The 21,070-nt window shown below is 56.2% G+C and overlaps 2 protein-coding genes across 4 annotated transcripts in view; both read left to right on the forward strand.

Annotated features, from left to right (window-relative positions):
* Window positions 1-91: 91 nt before the first annotated feature.
* On the forward strand, window positions 92-13,525 carry SNRNP40 (small nuclear ribonucleoprotein U5 subunit 40; the record flags this gene model as incomplete). 3 transcript variants are annotated; one of them, XR_014230112.1, is made up of 11 exons in its annotated part: window positions 92-304; window positions 468-597; window positions 1,752-1,845; window positions 2,683-2,848; window positions 3,351-3,473; window positions 4,497-4,617; window positions 5,379-5,461; window positions 5,886-5,947; window positions 9,210-9,313; window positions 10,766-11,110; window positions 11,808-13,525. XR_014230112.1 is itself a non-coding variant. In XM_082329590.1 (10 exons), 10 exons carry the CDS (start codon window positions 92-94, stop codon window positions 10,813-10,815), a joined length of 1,146 nt encoding a protein of 381 aa, XP_082185716.1. In that variant the 3' UTR covers window positions 10,816-11,389. The 3 variants fall into 3 exon arrangements, 1 of the variants encoding a protein (XP_082185716.1); XR_014230113.1 differs by having other exon boundaries at window positions 11,857-13,525; XM_082329590.1 differs by lacking the exon at window positions 11,808-13,525 and having other exon boundaries at window positions 10,766-11,389.
* A 6,923-nt stretch (window positions 13,526-20,448) lies between these two features.
* NKAIN1 (sodium/potassium transporting ATPase interacting 1) overlaps window positions 20,449-21,070 on the forward strand; it is a gene marked incomplete at its 5' end in the record, with an annotated part of 37,871 nt that continues 37,249 nt past the window's right edge. The window contains one exon of the mRNA XM_082329906.1: window positions 20,449-20,502. Within this exon, the coding sequence (XP_082186032.1) occupies window positions 20,449-20,502 (54 nt within the window). The remainder of the gene's footprint in view (window positions 20,503-21,070) is intronic.

Genomic DNA, 21,070 nt, shown 5'->3' on the forward strand with positions numbered 1-21,070 from the left:
TCCGGCCGCGCTCTGCCAGTCGGCGCGGCAGGAAGCGACGCGGCTGGCCAATGAGGGAGCGGGCGGGCGGGCGCGCGCGCGGCCGGCGGCGATGATCGAGCAGCACAAGCGGAAGGTCCCGGGCCCCGGCCCCGGCCCCGCTCCCGGCCCCGCGCCCGCCCCCGGCCCCGACCTCCCGCTGGTGCCCGCGGCGGCCAAGCGGCCCCGCCATGAGCTGCCGGGGGCGCCGGGTGGCGGCGGCGGCGGTGGCGGCGGCGGTGGTGGAGGAGGGGGACAGCCCCCCCCGGGGGCCCTGCTGCAGGCGGTACGGCGGGGCGGGGGCCTGCGGGGATGGCGGGGGGGAGAAGGCCCGGGGGGGTGAAAGGGTGAGGGGAGAAGGCCCGGGAGGGGATGGCGGGGGCTCTGGCGTTGCTGGCCGTGCCCCTTGCTCCGCTCCACGGCGTCCCCTCACCCGTCGCCTCCCGCAGGGCCCGCCGCGCTGCTCCTCCCTGCAGGCGCCCATCATGCTGCTCTCGGGGCACGAAGGAGAGGTGTACTGCTGCAAGTTCCACCCCAACGGCAACACCCTGGCCTCCGCCGGCTTCGACAGGCTCATCCGTGAGTGTCGGGCACCGCTGGCCCAGCCGGTGCTGCGCGGGGCTGGGGCTTGCGTGATTTGTGTGGCTCACATCATGTGTGGCCAGCAGGAGCAGGGCAGGGATCGTCCCCCTGTGCTGGGCACTGGTGAGGCCGCCCCTCGAATGCTGTGCTCAGCGCTGGGCCCCGCACCCCAAGGCGGCCATGGAGGGGCTGGAGCGTGGCCAGAGCAGGGCAGCGAGGCTGGGGCAGGGGCTGGAGCACAAGGCTGGGGAGGAGCGGCTGGGGGAGCTGGGGGGGCTCAGCCTGGAGAAGAGGAGGCTGAGGGGAGCCCTCATCGCTCTCTGCAACGGCCTGAAAGGAGGCTGGAGCCGGGGGGGTCGGTCTCTGCTCCCCAGGAACAAGCGCTGGGACGAGAGGGAACGGCCTCAAGCTGCGCCAGGGCAGGGTTGGGTTGGATATTGGGAAAAACTTCTTCACCGAAAGGGTGGTCAAGCATTGGAACAGGCTGCCCAGGGCAGGGGTTGAGTCTCCATCCCTGGGGGGATTTAAAAGCCGGGGAGATGTGGTGCTGAGGGACATGGTTTAGTGGTGGGCTTGGCAGTGCTGGGTTAACGGTTGGACTTGGTGATCATAAGGGTATTTCCCAACCCAAATGATTCTATAATTCTGTGATTTCAGGCCATTGTGCTGTGACAGGGTTTTATCTCAGCCATCAGCTTGCTGGGTCCTGAGCGTGAAGTCCTTCCCAAGGGGGTGAGCAGGAAACTTCTGCCAGCTCCTCCGGCAGGTCGCTGTCCTGCTGGTCCGCAGGTGGGGCTGGTAACACACCTGGCTTGTCACAGCCCCGTGTTCCCAGGTCCCTCGCGCAGGTTGCCATCAGACTGCAGCAGTCTGCAGAAATGCAATTTTTAATGCTTTGGGTTGCTGAGGTGGAGATCGTTATTTTTCTTAGCAAATTTGGCTTGATCTAAAGCCATAAACCAGCTCAAACCAGCTGTCTGTCTTTGTGGAGTTTACACAATGTGTCTTTATGGCTACACATCACCCCAGATTGGAGACAGTAGTGGCGATGGTACATAGTTCGTTTTGCTGAATTCCCGGAGAACGGCTCCGTCCACAGCAGGGAGGTGTTTCCGTCTTTCCTGTGCTTACCTCTCCCTTCCTTCCCTCAGTGCTGTGGAACGTCTACGGGGACTGCGATAACTACGCCACCCTGAAGGGACACAGCGGGGCAGTTATGGAGCTGCACTATAACACGGATGGCAGGTAAGCGGCGTGCAGACGGCTTTTGGCCGCAGGCCTGGCTCTTTCTGAAGGAAAAAAAAAAAAAACAAACTTCTTCATGGAAAGGGCTGTCAGGCCCTGGCCCAGGCTGCCCAGGGCGGGGGCTGAGTCCCCGTCCCTGGGGGTATTTCAAAGACGTGTAGATATGGTGCTTAGGGACATGGTTTAGTGGTGGCCTTGGCAGTGCTGAGTTAACGGTTGGACTCAATGATCTTAAAGGTCTTTTCCAAACTAAATGACTCTGTGATTCTAAGATGCTTTCTGCTGGCCAGAGTCCCTTAGAGCACCTCGTCGTTGCCCCTGCTCAGTCCACATACAGCGAATGCTTGTAGCGCGGCTCTCCCAGATAAGGAACAGTGCCTACTTGAACTTGAGCAAAGGATCCGGAGTCACCTGTGACCCATCAGTGCCCTTGATTTCAGTCTTGAGGAACAGAGGAAAGTTAGTGTCGGTCATCTGGGAGACACCGGGGAGGGAAAGAAAACAAGTGAGGTATTTGTTAATTTAAAAGGCTGTTCCGCTATTGTGTCTGAGCTATTGCCGCTGAGCTTTCCTTCCTGTGTTCGTCCCATATAGTGTTTGAGGAGGTGGAAAACTAATTTATATATATCTAGAAACGGGGGTTAATGGGAGTGCCCCCAGCGTAGCTGCCCCACTGTCAGTCAGCCTCCTCTGGAACACCACCTTAGTCTTGGTGTATGGGGGAGATTCTTCTCCGTGGCGTATTTCCAGCTTTGATCACAGAACTTGAGAGTAAAAAAGGTGGGAGGGGAGAAATGCTTCCAATACTGAGAACCTGACGGCGATTCTTCTCCGCAGCATGCTCTTCTCAGCATCCACAGACAAAACCGTGGCTGTGTGGGATAGCGAGACTGGAGAGAGAGTGAAGAGGCTGAAGGGCCATACCTCGTTTGTTAACTCCTGTTACCCAGCGAGGCGAGGACCCCAGCTTGTCTGTACAGGCAGCGACGACGGGACAGTGAAGGTCAGTATATTGTGCAAGGAGATAGTCTGGAATGAAAGTAAGATAGGATCTTTGAAAGAATTTTGGAGGGTCTTCCTATTTAAGTGGGCTAAATTCAGCCTTTCGTTACTCTTATAATGTCATTATCTAAGAACTTGGATTTCAGAAATAAAAAATTCAAAGTAAAATTTGACTGCTCCCTTTTTTCTGTAATTCTGGGGGGGAGGGTAAGAAGATTCATCTACTCAGTTGTGCTTTTTCCACTGATCTGCATTAACCAAAGATGGGAAAGGCGAGCCGTTACTGAAATCTCGCATGCCAGCCTCTTCTCCCCCCACCACTGCCGTGTTCCTGTGCTCCAGCCACACCAGACTTTTACTTTTTTTTTGTAGAGATCTCCTGAGATCTCAGAGAGGGAATTTCAGGAGAGCAGTCTGAGCCTCTGCCAAGCATCTGTGCAACTTCCTGAAATTTTGTCGTTAAATATCTGTATGCGACTTTTACAACTGCAGTGTCTTTTCAGCTGTGGGATATCAGGAAAAAAGCTGCTGTCCAGACATTTCAGAACACGTACCAGGTCTTGGCTGTAACTTTCAATGACACCAGTGATCAGATCATATCCGGAGGCATCGACAACGATATTAAGGTAGGACGCCCGTGTCCTCGTGTGCCTTTCCAACCGTGTGCTCCTTTTCCATCCCGTCACATCTTGCTTGTAGCAGTGTGCAAGGCACCGCGTTGGTCAAGGACAAATGTGGAAGCCCGTTGGTTAATTTTACAGTCACAAGAACCACGCAGACCTCCTGTGTCCGACCTCGCTGTTGAGATAGGGCCAATAAACGCCGAGGGAGTTGCTCCAGGGCTGTTTGCCATGTGACAGCCTGGGCAGCCGTGGCATTCCTGGCCAGGTGTCCCAGCTCTGCTGTCACCCGCTGGAGCCGATACGGTATGCTGGCTCTTTGGCAGCCTGGGCCCGTCCCAGCGGCTCTAGAGCCATATATGAGGTAAACTAAAGAAAATGTGGTGACACATCCACACTTGCTGCCCTCTGCTCCAGTTTGCAACTTACTTTGTCACCTGCTAGTGTGGAAAGTTCTTATTTAAGTGCGAGCTCAGTGTTTCATTCAGCTGGTAACTGAGATTCTCCTGATAGCTGTACGGTTCAGTCGGTCTTACTGTCCTTTTAGCCTTGGGCTCCAGCCTTAACTGGGCGTGGGGAGCATGTGCGTGTCAGAGGGCCATCGCTAAGTGTAGCACTGACATGAGATCTGTTCTGACCGCCCCTTGAAAGGCAGGAACTCTTTGGGAAAGAACAGCATGAAGTTTTGGGAACTGGGCAACAGCTGCTCTGTGCCGTGCCAGTGGAATCTGGGAGCTGGAGGAGCTATAGACAGGTAGAGAGGGATTCCTGCATGCATGGGGCTGCTGGCGTTTAACTCCTTGGTTGTTGGATACATGCGGTAATAAGTCTTTCAAGGGGCAAATTCCGTTTTCCCTACAGGACACACAAAATTCTAGCCTTACATTTTAGCTATTCAGACCCCACCAACCGAAATTGAAATCTGATGTCATCAGCTGACTGATCACTGCCAGTGTGAAACGCTTTGGAAAGAGCGGTTCCAACAGTCTTGGCTGTCTTTTTGATAAACTGCCATGTTGTGTCTGAAAGGTGTGGGACCTTCGCCAGAACAAGCTCACTTACACGATGAGAGGACACGCGGACTCGGTGACAGGCCTCAGTCTGAGTTCGGAAGGCTCCTACCTGCTCTCCAACGCGATGGACAACACGGGTACGTCCTACCTGATGTGAGAGCCCAGCTGTGCAGACAGCTGTTGGCACTGACGCTACCTTTGCATGGCATTACAAAACAGCTCAAACTGTTTGACGTAGAAAAACAAGAGCCAGATGTGGGGATGGGCTGAAGGGAGTTTGGCTCCGGAGATAAAGCTCGAATTCGTGTTGTTACACCGGTGACAGTCGCGTCCTTTGCAGGGAGGGAGCAGCTGCGTCAGAAGGGTTTGTCGCGTCTCCCGAAGGGCAGCGAGGACGCGAGCTGTGGCACGCGTTATCTGCGCGGACAGTTGAACGCGGTCTCGGTCTGGCTCTTGTCAGGGCGGTTTGGCTCTTTCCCTGCAGCAGGGAATGACAGCACAGTTTCCAAACTGCCTGACTCCTGCGTGGGGGTGCTCAGCGAAGCTGATCTGATTAGAAGCATGATCATGGAGTGTGTTAGAGCAAAGCAAATGCTCATGTAAGGAGACGGTGGCTCATTTGTTTAATAGTTGTTTTGGATTTTTCCCCTCCCGTTGGCAGTGGTCTTCGTGTAATTATAAATGTCTGCATTTGACCTTTCATGTCAAAGCTTTCTGCAGGGGAAAGCTGCTGGTTTCCTTTTGCTTCTGGGGAAACTTAGGCATGAGGAGAACAAGGAGCATGACCAGGTCTTTGCTTGTTAGCAGCATGTCTTAGGAAAAGGAACGTTTCCAGAAGCTGACCTTGCCCCCGTGTCTCTGCCATCTTCAGCTAATTACTGTGAACGCTCTGTTGCAGTTCGCATCTGGGACGTGCGACCGTTTGCCCCTAAAGAGAGATGTGTAAAGATTTTCCAGGGGAACGTGCATAATTTTGAAAAGGTGAGTGAACCGCAGACCAAAACACGATTGTTTGTAAAATGCTGCTGCTATTAACTTTTCTGTAAATTGTTTTTTAAATTCAAGTTTAAACCAGAAAGGCTTTAATAAGAACTCAAAGAAAGATAAATGCACAAAGTGGGATTCCAATTAAAGCTGCAGTAACAAGATTTCTTTGCTCGGTTCAGCTATAATTAGCTATAAATTAAGTATTTTCTACATTTACTATCTACTTTGTGTAAAATAACAAGGCACTGGATGTTTCCAGCAATAAAATAAAATCTGTAATTACCATCTCATTTTCCAAAGGGAGATCATTAAAGTGGTGCTCATGATATTTAAAGTCTCGTGGTGATTTTAATTCAAGTAGAAGGGGAAAACTAAATCTTCCTTTGGAAATAGATCTGCGCATGTTCTTTTATTTTAGAATCTTCTGAGGTGCTCTTGGTCCCCGGATGGGAGCAAAATAGCAGGGGGATCGGCCGACAGGTGAGTTACCACTGCGTTCATCTGTTACCGTCAGTCCCAAACAGTTTTGCAGGCCCTCCTGAAATGAGCTGGATCACGTCTGAAATGAATCTGAAGACTCTGAGTTGTGCCTAGAGGTGTGAAGGCCCGAACAAACCCCTGTGGTCTTCTGTGGGCACTGCCTGCCCTGATTACAGTAGTGATGTCTTTATATATTGCCCTTGTGTCAGTGGAGGAGCACCTTAGAGTTGTAAAAATCTTCTTATTATTGTCAAAAGCTGACTAGAGAACTGGTTTACTGCTTATGTTCGGCCACAGGATCCAACACCAGGACCAGCAGATGACAGGAGCATGGTTGTACCCTCGCGGTCGTACCAGATGCTTGTGAGAGCCTGAGAAGCGAGGAGTCTGGGGAAGTGTGTGTAGTGAGGGGTTACACCGATAAGGACCACAAAGACCAGTTAAATTGCTGCTTGGCGGCTTGCAGGAGGCACCAGTGGTGTTCCAAGGATCATTCTTGATCCTTAATTTAATTAACGAGTAAGAAGAAATAGAGATCTGACTCAATTAGCACATATTGGACTTTGAAATGAGATATTCTGTAAACTAAGGCAACTGAGGAGTAGAACGGGTAGAGGGAGGAAGCCAGCAGAGGGTCCATGCCAGGCACTGAAGGTCACCGTGAAGGATACCAGCCTTCGCTGGAGCCAATCCAGACGCACTCGCAGTGACATCGAGACAGGAATTCCTGCAGGCTGGAGTCCAGGGCATGGAGCAGTAGTAATCAGCTAATTAATGAGTTTCTGATAGAGGACAGGGAGAACTTTAGCTCTCACTGCTCCGATATAGCGGGGCCAGCTGTCACAGCGAGCGGCTGAGACGTGACTCTCCCTTCCAGTCCTGCAGGGCAGTACCGGAGGAATGCTGCGTGTTAGCCTGCTGGGGCTGATGCGCTCAGCGGCGAGCCTTGGGCCGTTAGGTTAGTTCTGCAGACGCCGATGTAGCTCTCTGGTCTGACAGCAACTTTGTGGTGACATCCGTGGGGAAGAGCACGCAGCCAGGTCCCGGGGCAGGTTAGGCAAGGCCACTCAAATCTTCCTGCTATCTCTGAGCTTTTAATTTTTTTTTTTTTTTTTGAGGAGTATCTGCTGGGAAAGTAAAGCGAGATTAAACAAACCTTGCATTTGTCTGAGTACAAAATAGTTCCCCAATGATCACTCTCTTCCTCTGCACTGCGTGGAGTGCGTGTGTATGTTGGAGGGACAATTATCTGAATTTTTTTTTTTTTTCGCTATTGAGCCCTTCAGAAGGGTTATAGTAAAATTGACTACTTAAAGTGCTTGCCTGCTTTGCGATACCAAATTAAAAACACATCAGCAGAGTGCTTCGAGAAAGCGTTTGATACAATTCTTGCTGGCTAGATAAAATAGTTGTGCTTGAAGAAATGCTGCTTTAACTAAGATTTATGACTTAAGTTGCAGGCTTGAATTTTTCCCTTTTATGTGTTTAAAGAAAACAAATTAATGAATAACACCGGCCTGAAAATGAACGCTCCTAACAAAGCAGATCTGTGTTGGCATCCAGTGTCCTCTCTGCCTAGCCAGCAAGTGGTATAAATCATTCAGTGCTTTGGGGGGGGAAAGAAGCTCACTTCTATTTCAACTAAAAGACAGGCTAATTGTAAAAGGAAAATCTTGGGTTTTGTCCGGTCTGCAGAGCCCTGACAAACGGAGAGGAACAGGTGAAACTGAGGAACCCACTGTCGGTGGTGGTGCCTAAGCCTGAAGGGGTCCGGCCTTGGTATTCGGAGCTTGGGCCGATGAAGGGGCTGTTGATCCCCCGCACGCTTGAATTTACGCGGGTGAGACATGGGGATGCGCAGTGGCATTTGCAGCAGCCTTTTTTTGGAGGAGTGTAATGCAGTAGATTGATTTTACCTGTGTTTTACGGGCTGTCCCCCGTGCCCTCGCCCGCTGCAGCCCCCGGTGGATAGCCGGAGTGATGCCTCGGGGCCTGCGGGCAGCGGAGCTGCCCTTCATGCCAAACCCGGCCAGTTACTGCCCTGCCGCTTCCCTTTTCTGCCCCAGCAGATTTCGGTTGAGCTGCCAGTCACCTCCCTAAAGAGCAAAATGAGAAAGCAGAGCGAGTGTAATTCAGAACTGGCAACTTTCCCGAGCCACCCATTTTTTTGCAGAGCTGTGAACCTTGTACCAAATGCCGTTCCCCGTGGCGAGGCCGTTGTGTTTGGGAGGGAGGGATGCGGCGTTCCCGTGCAGGTGGGGTGCAGCGTCGCTTTACCTGGGTTCTAGGATGTTGCTCAGGGCTCTTCTCCTTTTGATGCATTAAAAATCCCCACCCGCTCCTCGGGATGCTTACCGTAACCGGGGTCAAAGCACCGCTCTGCTTCCCAGTGGAGCTTGCACGTGGCCGCCACACCGTGCAGGCAGCAATCAACACCCGTGGGGCACAAGCAGTGACCTCGGGTACAGTGTGATTTGCAGCAAGGCACCGTTTCTCCCACTCTCTGAGACCATTTATAAGAGTAATCCGAAAGCTGGTCCGTGCCTGGTGCCCGCAGTTTCTTTCTGACCCCCTGCCTGAAGGATCCCGGTGGCTTCTGCGCTGCCCTTCAGCCAAGGGGCGGTGCTCGGGCAGCGGGGGGAGCCTGCGGCGAGGCCTGCAGGAGGGTAACCAAAGGGCTGGGCGCAATCCAGTCGGCCCCCTAATAAGTGCTGGGAAGGGAATCATGACTTTAATGGCACAGCAGGAAGAAATCTGTAGATAAAGCTGTTGGCTGCGGGGGATTACACTGTAGCAGGGGCTGGGGGAGCACCCGAGCTCCTCGCTGCTTGCCTGCCAGCCTGAACTGCAGGTGGCCGCCGGGCTTGCAGGCAGGTACTTGCGAGGGTGAGAACCCTCCTCCCCGCTCCCAACGCTAATTTTCTCCCTTAGCCCGCTGTGGTGTTGCCATATTGAGGGTCTCTGTGGCCTCACGCTTTCAAATCCGTCTCCGTGCCCCGAGGGGTGCGATGGGGCTGCCGTGCCATGACGGTGGTGAGGCTTTCAACACCAAGTTGACACGTTAGCTCCTAGCTGCTCAGACCTCTGCTCTCCTGGATTTGACAGTGCAGCATTTTGCTCCTGAGAAGCTCCTTGTTTATCCACACTAAGAGCTGCATCTATTTCAGCCCAGGTGGTGAACTGCTGCAGGAAGAAGCCGTTGGTGTGAGGGGCAGCTGCTTTCCCTTCTCAAATGCCTGCTCTCATAATGACTCTCTTGTAGGTTTGTCTACGTGTGGGACACCACATCCAGGAGGATTTTGTACAAGCTGCCAGGCCATGCTGGGTCGGTGAACGAACTGGCCTTCCACCCGGAGGAACCAATTAGTAAGTCCTCCCCACCTCAAGTCAGCTGGGGAAGTAGTTTCAGGGCTGGCTGAACTGCTGATCCTCTGGAAAACAGCCCCAAAATTGCCTGTGGCCCAGAGCCCCGAGCATCAGAGACAAATTTAGGGCTAGCAGACGCCTGCCTGCTCCTCTCCTGCAGAGTGGAGTTGGGCTGGGCGTGCCCTGGGGTCCTGGGCTGTAGGAAGCAAAGCAAGCTCTTTGTGCGGCGGGTTTTGTCCCCACTCTAGAGGTATCCTGCGCGTGGCACCACGTTTCAGCACTGGTGGCTTTTTCAGAACCATTTTAACCCCCGTGCGTTAGCCAGGACCAGGTTTCTTAGCGCAGCATGCGGCCCAGGCAGGACCGTGGGGTGCTGTTCGTTTCTATGGAAACACTTGCACCATCAGCCAGGTCACCGCGTTGCTCCAGCCAAAATTTGACAAGAGTCAACCCCGGAGTGAAGCCAAGAGCTGGGTTGTGCCGAGGATGACAGTCTCTGCAGCAGGGCAGTGAGTTATGGGTTTGTTCCTTGGTTATTCATTGCCCTGTCTTCAGATTGGAGACTGCTGGAAGAGCGGAGCGATCTCTCCTCTCCGGTTTGGAGCGGATTGGTTGCAGTTGTATTCTGCTGAGCTCCTCTTTGTGAATCAATCAGTCAGCTTAAAATAAAAATTAAAAACCTACCTAGGCGTTGCATGCGAGTTATGCAATTGATTTCTGTTAACATCTGGGAACGTTAATCTTGTAAATCGCTGCACCCGCTCCGCATCATCATCTGCACGGGAGGGTGCGTGGGGAGCCGAAATGCGGCAAGATGACAGACGCCAGTCTGCGAGTTCATGTAGAAATTCCCCAAATCTCTCCCGGACTCGAATGAAACTGCTGTCAGTGTCAAGAGCAGCGCTTCTGGGTCATTCTCTTGATGCTTGTGTCTTGAATCCCCTGAAGAGCCTTTTCGGAGTGAAGGTGGTTCGGTGGCGTGCTGTAGTTGGGCGCCAGCCGCGTTTCGCCCGTTCTGATAAAACCCTGACTTGCCGGCGGGGCTTTCCTGGCCAGCCTGTGCCCTCTAGCGGCATGCAGTCCTGACGGCAGTGCCAGGTTTGCAATCTGAACGCTCCTCGCAATGAAAATAACGTTTCAGGATGCCTGAGAGCGTTAACAGCGTGTTTATGCGCCTCTCTCTACCATTTTAATGCTTAGACATTACATGCGGTACGCCGTTACGCCTGCCTCGGGACAGGGGGAATGGCAGCCACGACGCGCGGCATGTGATTAGGTGTCAGAGTTGTAAATCCATGAACTGTTTTTTGGGGAGCAAATGAAATTTGGCTTTCTAGATCACTTACAGCAAGCAAAATGAGTTGTTCAATTCAAAGGGTGTGTCGTTAGTGGAAGTCTCAAACTGTCGCCTTTAATTTTCATGTTCCTCCCTTCCCCTTCTCTCTCCCGCAGTACTCTCCGCGTCCAGCGACAAAAGACTGTACATGGGGGAGATCCAGTGAAGCCGACGAGGAGACGGTGGATTCGTGCCCTCACGATCCTTGGTTTGCAGAAGCCGGATTGGCTTCCCTCTCACCGGTGCCAGCCCCCCTCACGCTTGTGGCGGTGGGAAAACGTTGAAGCAGCTTGATGTGACAAGCCGCCCTCTCGTAGGCTGTAATGCCTGCGTGGTCTCGCTGTACAGCTTTTTTCCACCCCCCCCCTTCTTTGGGGAGGACGGAAAATTTGGAATTGAAAAGAATTTGGTTTTGGCTGTACCATCGACTATTAAACCCTTACCCAGATCACTTGAAATTGGTAAAATTTGTTTAAATTCCATATGTGGCTTGTATATTCCCTGTCCAGTTTCTCTTGTTGTTTTTTTTATATGGTCAAAACTGAAATAGATAGCTTTTTACAAGAACCGTGTGAGTGGGATTTATTGTTCTGGTTTACTTTTCTATTGTACAATACTAAATCAAGGCTCTCACTCGTATATAACCCGGGGAAACCATAGACGTTAACTTCAGAAGAGCAGCTTTATTTTTTATTCACGGCAATAAAAATGACCACACTTGAAATAATTATTAGGCTACTGCTGGATCCTATTTTCATGTTTTGAGTAAAATCCAGCCTCCTGCTATAAATAAATGGGAAGGGAGTGAGTTTTCTGTGACGGGCGCTGTGTATTCAGAGCTCAGCAGTGGGGGAACCGGCCTGGCCGCGTGTTCCCCTCTCCCCGAGCAGGCTGGCAGCAGGGCGGCCCGAGACGGCGGCCGCTCCTGGAGCAGGCATGGGGAGGTCGGTTAGGTCCGTACCTCCCACACCTGCGGCTGACCCGGGCTGAGCCTCGGCTGGTCCTTGTGAGGACACGCCAGGAGGGTTCCCCATGCCACAGGTCGTTGTCTGATGTTAACTTGCCGTGGGTACCTGCTGCATTTCTCTTCTGAATGTGTCCGCCTCAGCTTTCATCCTTTTTCCTCATTTTTCCCCCCCATTTTCTGCCTTGGCTCAGGTTGTATCAGGCGTTTCTCACCTCTCGCTGCCTTTCTGCCCCATCCCAGAGGAGGCTGCCCGAGGGCTGCAGTTCAGCTGGGACGATGGAGCGTGGACACGCGATGCTCCCACCCCAGCGGTGCCGTGCCCTAGGACTGTCCCGCAGAGGCTTGGCCAGCGTTTGACCAGGAGGAATCTGCTGCAGCTGCCAGGTATTTCAGAGCTGGGAAATGGGAACAGTTTGTGCAGTGAAAAGGGAAGAAGCGCAGTGTCCCCTTGAGAGCGTGTCTTGCCCTGCTTTGCTGCTGTGGGCAGAAGAGAAAAGCCAGAGGATGGGACATTTGGGGCCAAACCAGACCTGTCAGCTTTTAAGGAGGCAGGGAAACGTGGCTGTGTGTTCCCCGGGAGGCGAGATGATGTCTCCTGGGCGTGGGGTGTGTGGCATTGTCCCTGGTCCCCGTCACCCGGGATGGTTCCTGTCCCGGCGCCGTGTGCTGTGTGCAGGTGGCCGCAGGCTGCTCCATCCCTCAGGGCTGCGGGGCCTCGCTCACCGCAGTGTTTCTCTTGAAGCCCTTGGGGCTGGAGCGGAGCTGGTCTCAGCTCCCGGTTCCTAAATCGTCGCAGTTAAAGTGACTTTGGGTGCAGGCAGGGGTGGGGTGGAGAGCACAGACGGGTTTCACTGTTGGGAAACCATCACCTCCAACTGTGCCTCCTTCACTGACCGTGTTCATCCATGGGTTGATGGATTCGAGCATCAGGTTTGAATGCTCGGACTCAGCAGAGCTTAAATCTAGGGAAGCTCAGCTTCACCGGCGCGGGTCTGGTCCCTGTCGGCTGCCGACATCCACCTCCCGTCGTTCCTCCGATTCCCAACGGGAACGGCAGGCAGGAGCCCGCAGGAACAGCTGCTGCAGCCCTGGGACTCTGCGGTCACCCCCGGGCTGCTGCTGTCCCCACGGGGGAACCGTGCCCAGCTGGAGCCCGGCGTCGGGGAGGTGATGGGGCAGACAGGGGGAAGACCCCTCCCCAGATCACAGTGAATGAATGTATCTGAACGCAAACAAATCACCCTTCAGCTGAAGAGGCGGGCGGAGAGAGCTGGAGGCAGGGGGAAGATTTATTTTTAACTCTGCGGAGTATTAAATAACGCGCCCTGAAACGCATGTAAATGAGCGCTGGGACTCCAGCCGCGATTCAGGATGGAGCTCCCCAGAGGCACCGGCGTGGGGACCCTGCGCCCGGGGACCCACACCGTGCCTGTGTCCCCTCACCCAGGGCTGCTGGGCAAGGAGGGTGCCGGCACGTGGATTTAGTGCTTTATTAGACCCTGTTATAATCCTCGAGGGTTTAGGGTTTTATTTGAATATATGCCCAAGTGTCAAAGGGAAGAGAGACTCTCAGGGCTGAGCTGGCGGTGCCGCGATGATAACCCTGCAGTTTGCTGAATCTTTCTTGTTTAAAAGAAGAAAAAAAGGGTTTGGGTTTTTTTTTTCCTAATTCCCAACCCAGGAACCTGCAGGGAAGCGAGGGAGGGGCGTCTCTCCCCGCCGCCCTGAGTCCTGGAGGGTTTTGTTGGGCAGCGGTTGCTGCGCCCCGGGGGTACCGCGGAGCCTGGGGGTCCCGCGGAGCCTGGGGGTCCCGTGCAGGCCGCTCAGCAGGCGGCAGCTCCCAGCACCAGGCAGTGGGGGCTGGATGGATCCGCACCCCCCCCAGGGGTGAGCGGGTGCCCCCCTCTGCCCTCAGACACCCCTCCGGCACGTCGGCACAGGTGTCCATGGAGCTGTGACCCAGATCGGGGAAATGATCCGGATTAATGCTAAATCCCCCGGTCTCGCGGGAGCAGCGGGGCAGATCGAGCCGGGCGCCGCTTTGCTTTCAGGGCATCTTCCCGCTGCACGCACCGCTGCCACCCGAGCACTAGCAAACTCACCGCAGCAGTGAGTGCCCAGCCCAGCTTCCCAGGCAGGTTCTTGCACCCATCCCAGTGCTGCAAGATAAATCTCTGTTCCCCAGCGCCGGGGAACTTGCAGATCAAAGAAACATCTGATGGCAATGGGAGGGTGAGGGGGGAGACGTGGGCAGTCGCAGCTCTGAGATACCGCCGCCAATTACCATCCGCAATTAGGGCCGGATCGATGCCCAGCCGCTTGCATCGGTGATGGATCGGGCCACGTGCCAACGGCCCAGCCCCTGGGGAGAGCCCGAAAGCCGATTTAGGAGAGGCACCTGCCTGCTTCTAACGGGACACACGCTCAGTGGATCGTAACTGCGGCGCTGTCGGGACGGTTTGCGGATTTAATGTAATTTGCTGTGGGCTGGTACCTGGAGCTCAGCAGGTTTAATGCTCTGCAGAGCCCCACGGGGCATCGGTGAGCGCGGCTGGCCCCGTGCCACCTTCCCCCGGGCTCAGCCTTCCCCTGGGCTCACTGCCGGGCCATGGAGGCTGCCGGGAGCACCGGGCACCCGCTGCGGGGCTGGCACCCACCGCGGGGGGCTGGCACCCGCTGCGGGGCTGGCTGGTGCAGTGGCAAACCCTTGCTGGGCAAAGTGAGTGCTGCCAGGCTGCGCCCCGCGTGTGCATGCATGTACATACCTGCACACATGCACATGCACAAGCCCATGCACATGCATGCATGTACACGTGCATGTGTACACACGTGCACATTTGTGCATACACACACGCGTGTGCACACACATGCATGCACATCCATGCATACACATGCTCACACAAATGCCCTCGCGTGCAGACAGGTGCAAACACGCACACATGCACGCACACATGCACGCTCACAGCCAGATGCACATGCACAGGCACCCGCACACGTGCACCCACACGTACCCACGCACCCCCAGACACTGCCAGGGCCAGCACCGCCACCAGGCCTCGGGGGCAGGGCGATGCCCCGCACCGGGCAGCCGAGCACCCGGGGGGATTTGGGGCCGGTTTCCCCCCGGTTCCCGGCTGCTGCTGGCCGCGGCCAGGCGAGCGCGGGCCCCTCTTGGCTCCTGTCCCACGCCGGAGCCGTGCCAGCTCCGGGGCATCGCAGCAGCAAATCGTTAAAGGCATAATCCGAGCACAGAGAAAATTGTTTTCTTGAACAGGTTTATTCCTCCAAGGGAGGTATTTGCTTGAGAGATTTCCACAATAAATTAAATCTGTCCCGGGATCCAGAAAAAAGGCCTCTGTGGGATAGAGCTGCTCTGGCGGGGGGCTGCTGGCTGCTTCCCGGCCTTTCGGAGGGGACTGGGAGGGACTGGCAGTGACCCCGCGTGGCCTCACGTGGCTGTCCCCATCCTCGTCCCCATCCTCATCCCCCATCCCCATCCTGGTCCTCGACCCTTCAGCAACACCAGCGTCAGCGAGTGATCCCGGCCGGAGGCGGCTGCGGTACCCAGCGCACCCCGGCGTTGGGCAGCGGGCCGGATCCTGCGCTGGGTGCTGGTGATCCCCGTGCTGGGCGCAATGGGGGCATCACCGGGAGGTCCCGGCTCAGCCGAGGGCAGCCCTGGCCCTGCCACCCCCTCTGACCACCTCCCTGTCCTTCCCCCAGCGCTTTGCCCACCTTTCCCCGCTGCCGCTTGGAGGCTTCTAATGAATTATGATGGTTACAATAAGCAAGTGATAATTTCTAAAAGAATGGAAAACAATTATTTGCTCTGTTGGGGGATTAGATGATATTTAGTCTCTATTTAATGGAAAACTAATTAAATTACATGAGCAAGTGAATAGGAATTTTTTGTTAATTATGAATTTTGCGAGCTACAAAGGCTAAATGAAGATGGATTCTGTAATCTGCCGCGCTTTTCGCTAGACGCCGAGATAAGATGACAACTGAGAAAGAATGGCGTGAATGCATTTTAATTTCTGTATCGATTCAATAACAGCCGGCTGAACAGCGATCCGTTACCGGTGATCCGCGGGAGCTGGCATTGATTGGCAGGCTGCTGGCTAGTTATGTTAAAATCGGGGAGAGGCTGGTTAAATAGATGGGTGTTTATTGCTGGAGGTGGTCGGGGAAGTCGCTTTGGTTTGGTTCGCCCCGTCCTGGCCCTTCCCGTGGTCCCTGCGGGGCCGGGCGGTGGGGGTGGCCCGCGTCGGGGGACACGAGGTGTCCCCTGGGGCTCCGAGGCGCTGGGCCTTGGGGCTGCTCCCAGGGGAAGCGAGGAGGGACGGGTCTGATGCCCAGATTTGGGCTCCCCATCCCAGAGAGCACCCAGGGATGGAGCAGCCCTGACCCCAGAGCCGGAGCAGCCCTGGCCCTGGGACGGGGCTGTCCCTGTCCCCAAGCCGCTCTGTGCCAGCGCAGCCCGGAGGAGCCGTGTCCGTCCCCGCCGCCTGCTCCAGCCCCGCTGCCCCATGGCAAGGCGCTGGGCTGCACCTCCTCACCCTCCCCCTCGCGCTTACTGGTCACAGTATCTAAATACCCGACGAAATCGCACCGAGCTGCTCGCCACGCCGGCCGCTGGTTCGTTAGGGGCTCGTTAGCCCGACTCCCGGGGACCTCCATCCCTTCGGCTGCAAAGGGCTGCGGATCGGGGCTCTGCAGCCGAAATCCGGCCGCCCACCAGCCTCCGGAGGGATTCAGCTCGAGCCAAGCGCAAACCCCATCCCCGTTAAGGGGAATTACCCGACCGGCTTCGTTACGCACGACCCGTGCCGATGATTTGCACGTATTTACCCCGCGCTGATTTACATAACGCATCAGAATAAATATCTTTTCCCCGTCACCATAACCCAGATAGATGGGGCCCCTTCGAAGATTTCTTTGCCAATAAAGCTGCCAAAAATCATCGTTTTGTCTTGTTTTGACAACTTAGTGCTGTTAATTACTGCCTGAGTGGGTAAAAGATGCTCGTGAGTCCCCTTGGCTTTGTCTCTGCGGGCAGCTCACTCCGAAGCATCGCCAGGCCCAGACGACGCTTTCAGCCCAAAAGAAGGAAAAAAAACATCAACCCCAAGAGCCCAGGAGGAAAAGAAGGGAAAAAAACCCCACCCCAACGCCAGGGCTCAGGGCTGCAAAAGTGTGATGTCCCGTGTGCGTTTTCTATTGCCCTAAAACCTCCCTTTTTTCCCTGGTTTTGCCTTTTTAAAGGCAGCAAACGGCGTCGCAGCCCGCCGTGCCCTGCGGCGGCTTTGCGCCTGCCTCTTCCCCCAAAGAGCTCTTCGCTCCCTGCGCTGGGAGCGTTGCTGATGCTCATCCTGGGGCGATATATTTTATTTTTTGGTGCCGTTTGGAAATATTGAATCATTCTGGTGGTGGATGCAAGTGCCCAGAGTCCTGGTGTCCCGGCAGGTAGCCGGCCCCACGCTGTGCGTCCCTGCCGGCGGCCACGCAAGGGGAGCAGGAGTTGCCAGTGGTGTGATTTCTTTTTGTGACAGATTTTTTTTGGGGGGGAAAAAAGGGAAAAAAAATCTAAAAACACAATCCTTGTGTTGGTTTTCTTGAGCAAAAAATAGCCATTTTGGGGTAAAAATACTGGTTTAGTGAAAAAAACCCCTATTTTCATGTGTTCTGTGTGTACCCCTGGCAGACAGATCTCTCTGGCACAGGGATACAGGCAGTTTTTACTTAAACCGCCCCTTTTTGGTGGGAGGAGATGATTTTGTGCAGCCGGGGACGCGATCCCACCTGGCTCCTCCTGCCCTGGGGACGGAGCGCTTGGCCGGGCCGGATTCGGCCCCGCTGCCGGAGCCCCTGGGCGAGCAGAGCGATCGTCTGCCGCGGTGCAAAAGCTGGGCGCCAGGGTGTCCCCGTGGCTGGTGACCGCGGTGGCCGTGGGGGACACCTCCTGTCACCCCCCCGTGGGATGTGGGGTGGCAGCGAAGCAGAGGCTCAGCCCCGGAGGGAGAAGGTTCCTCTCCCGTCTCCATCCCAAAGGGCCGGGATGGGGGCTGGAGCCGTACCCAGGCTCCTGGAGGGCAGGGATGCAGGATTTGGGATGAGGCTCCGGCATCGCCGTGGGTGTTGGGGAAACTGAGGCCCACCAGGGCTTGGTGGCAGCTCCAGGTGCAGATCAAAGCACGGATCTTCACGGCTTCCTCCCATCCCCATGAATGGGTAACGGGCCCATGATTTAATTTCCTCCTAATATTTCCTCCGTAACTTTGGTCATCTGAGTTTTTTCTTGCAAAAAAAAAAAAAAAAAAAAAGCGTGGGGTCTGGAGGGTGGTGGGTTATGAGCGGAGCAAAAGCCAAAATGTTGGGCTCCTTTCCCACCCACTCGCGAATGAAGTTATCTCCTCGCCTTCTAGGGAAGCGCCTTGACATGCTATATTGACCTTTTTTAATCTAAAATTGATTCTTCACGGAACTCCACCTGGCCAAGAGTCATTTTCATGATTTTACGTCAGGGTGTTTTGCCTTTCTCCGGTATTCTTTGGAGCTGACGGCGAGGGTTGAGCTGAGCGGATTTGCCCAGCCATTGCCAAGGAGATGCTGTGGGGCGGTTGGGTCCTCATCTTTTTTTGACCTGTGGGGTGAGCCCGGTCCCTCTGCTCCGGGTTTCTGCTGTGCTTAAATCCCCGAGGAGCCCACAAGCTCGATGCTGGAGATGGGGCTGGTCCCCCCCGTTACGGCCCCAGATAACCCCTAGGAGCCTGGGACACCTCTCCCTGTGGGATGAGGGCGACGGGACCTCTCTCAGGCTCTTGGTGAGGACGTGGAGATGATGGAGCCAGGAGCGCCAGGGGTGGTGGAGCCAAGCCCCCAGTGGGGATGACACAGGGGGGCCGGGTCCACGGGTGGGACCCTCGGCAGCCTGCATGGCGTGGGCGTACGCAGGGCTGGTGGAGGTTGCAGCTCACTGTGTGCTCAGTTAACCAGCCTGAGACAGCGTGGAACAACTGCGGAGGTCCCCGTGGTTCACACGCCCGCTGGCTCAGTCTGGGTTCAACCACCTCGCCCAGGACCCCTGGTTAAGAGCATCGCTTGGTGAACCCGCTGCAGTTCTGCGGCATGGTTTTTGCGTTCATGGAAGCCAAGTGTTTTCTGCAAAGCCCCGTCCTTCAGCCATGCGTGAGCCTCCCAAAATGCTCCTGGGAGCGCAGAACAGCTGGGAGGGAGAGAAATTCCCACTGCGGAAGATGAAGGGAAAGCTCCAGGTGTGGTAGGTGCTGTAGGCTGGTCCCAGCAGTGCACGGGGATGCGTGGTCTGGCTGCGCCTTTGCAAAGTGGCCGTGGTCTAACCAGACCAACACTCGCACACAAATGCATCTGTAAGGTTGCAGCCCCTCAGATCCTGTGCAGAGCTGCTCTGACACCTGAGAGTGCGGGGGGCTGGTTTAGGAGATGCTTCCTCATAAAAATCAGGGCTGAGGAATAAGAAATCATGGAATTGAAAAGCAGGAAGCTGTTCCCAAGTCCTTCTGCTGGGTGGCATTTCGGAAGGAGGTTTCTAAAGCACTGGAAAAGCAGCATCCCGGTTATTCCTTGGCAGCTGTGCGCTCTCTGATCCCCCTGAAGGTGTGCTGTGAAAAAAGAACAAAGGCGAGCCGGGTGGGTGGCGGTTAGGGGCCATACCCTGCCAGCTCTGTCTGCACCCACCTCCTTGCCCAGACCTGCTGGATCTCAGCCTGCGAGCCCGCTGGGAGCAGAGACCCAAAGGCGATGGCTGGGTGCTGGCTTGCCTCTGGCCAGCGGTCGCTCCCGGGCCTGGAGCCGCGTGTGCTGGGCTGCGGAGCAGGGCTCTGCAGGGGGATCTTGGGGGCTTTGCTCCCAGGGCTGGGCCATCTGCCCTCCCCGCGAGCCCAGCTGCTGCCCTGGCAGGGCCACCCCAGGGAGCCCCCAGAGGAGGCGGCTGCGGGGTCCCTGTGCTGCGGGTCCAGGCACCACCCCCGGGCCGCAGGGCCGAGAGAAGGGGGAGGGCAGCAGCTCACCAGCCCTTTGCATTTGCGAATCGCCAGGATTTAACCCAGGCGCACCTGGCTCCGGAGGAGGAAAAAAAAAATAAAAATAATAACCTGCGATTCAAAAGACAAATACTGACGATAACGAAAGGCGGGCGCGACCAGGAGCCGCGCCTGCCGCCGGCTGCGGCGAAGGGACGGCGCTGCCCGGCGCCCCCGGAAGCCGCCAAGGGCTCGGCGCGGCGCGGCGTGCCCGGCCTCGCCTCCCCCCGCCCGGCCGCGCCGCCCGCCGGGCCCCGCCGGGAGCGCGTCTCGCCTTGTTCCGGCGGCCGCGGCCCGCCCTGCCCGGCGCGCCCCCGACCCCACCCGCCGCCTCCTCCTCCCCGCCCGCCCGCGGAGCGCGGCTGTGCGGGAGAGACAATAGAGGGGCCGGGCGGGCTCCGCGCAAACCTGCGCGTCCCGGGGATGGATGGCGAGGTGTGCGCGGCCCTGGGGTCCCTGCACCGGGGGCTGGGGCGGTAGCGGGCTCGGGGGGAGCGGGGCTCGGCGCGGGGGGAAGGTGGAGAAGGGGGGCGATGGCCCTTGCTGAGCCCAGCCCGCCTCTGTGCTAACCTGGCAGGATGCGGGAGACGGCAGGGCTGCTGTGAAGAAAGTAGCGGGGCTGGCCGGAGGCTGGAGAGCGGGACATGTTGCTGGTGCCCCCCTGATGCTCCCCGGGTGGCGGCTCTGCTGGCGAAGGGGAGGCTGGTGAGGAGCTGGAGGACGGCGACGCGAGGCCACCGTGGGGGAAACCCGAGGCTCCGGCTGGGAAACCATGGGGAGATGCAATGGGAGATGTACGCTGGTCGGATTCTGCTGCCTGCAGCTGGTAAGGCGAGGGGCCGTCTGCGCTCATCAGCATGCCGGGTTGTGCTTTGTGCGAGATGTTGGCTGTCACTGTTACCCACTCCGGCTCAGCGGTGACCTTGCTGTGGGACCAGCTTGGGGATGCTTCGCTGCCATCCAAAAAAAAAAAAAAAAAAGAAAAAGAAAAAATAATAATGAAGGAGGAACGAAATGCCACCCTCGTCCCCTGCCTCAACCCAGCGCTGCCTGGAGTTGCGGCTGGGGGAGATGGATGCGAACCCGTTCCCTGCGCTGTCAGCGCCTGGGGATGCGTCTCCAGCAGGTGTGAGCTTTGTTTCCAACTGCAATCTCTTCCCTCCGAGTTTGCTCCCGCCGGCGATTTCCCACCCCGGTGACTCCGAGGATGTTTCTTGGGGCGCTGGTCCCCTGAGTTGGGGCAAGAGGGAAACTTGGAGCCGCTGCCAGCACTTTGTAAACTCTCCTGCTTTCAAGCGGGACCCGTCTGCCCGCGGCCGGGAGACGCCGGGATGTTGGGGCAGAGAGAAGGGAGAGGTTTAATTTTAATAGGATTGTCGGTCTTCATAATAATT

The sequence above is a fragment of the Platalea leucorodia genome (genome assembly GCF_965183815.1).
Source record: "Platalea leucorodia genome assembly, chromosome: 18".
NCBI lineage: Eukaryota > Metazoa > Chordata > Aves > Pelecaniformes > Threskiornithidae > Platalea > Platalea leucorodia.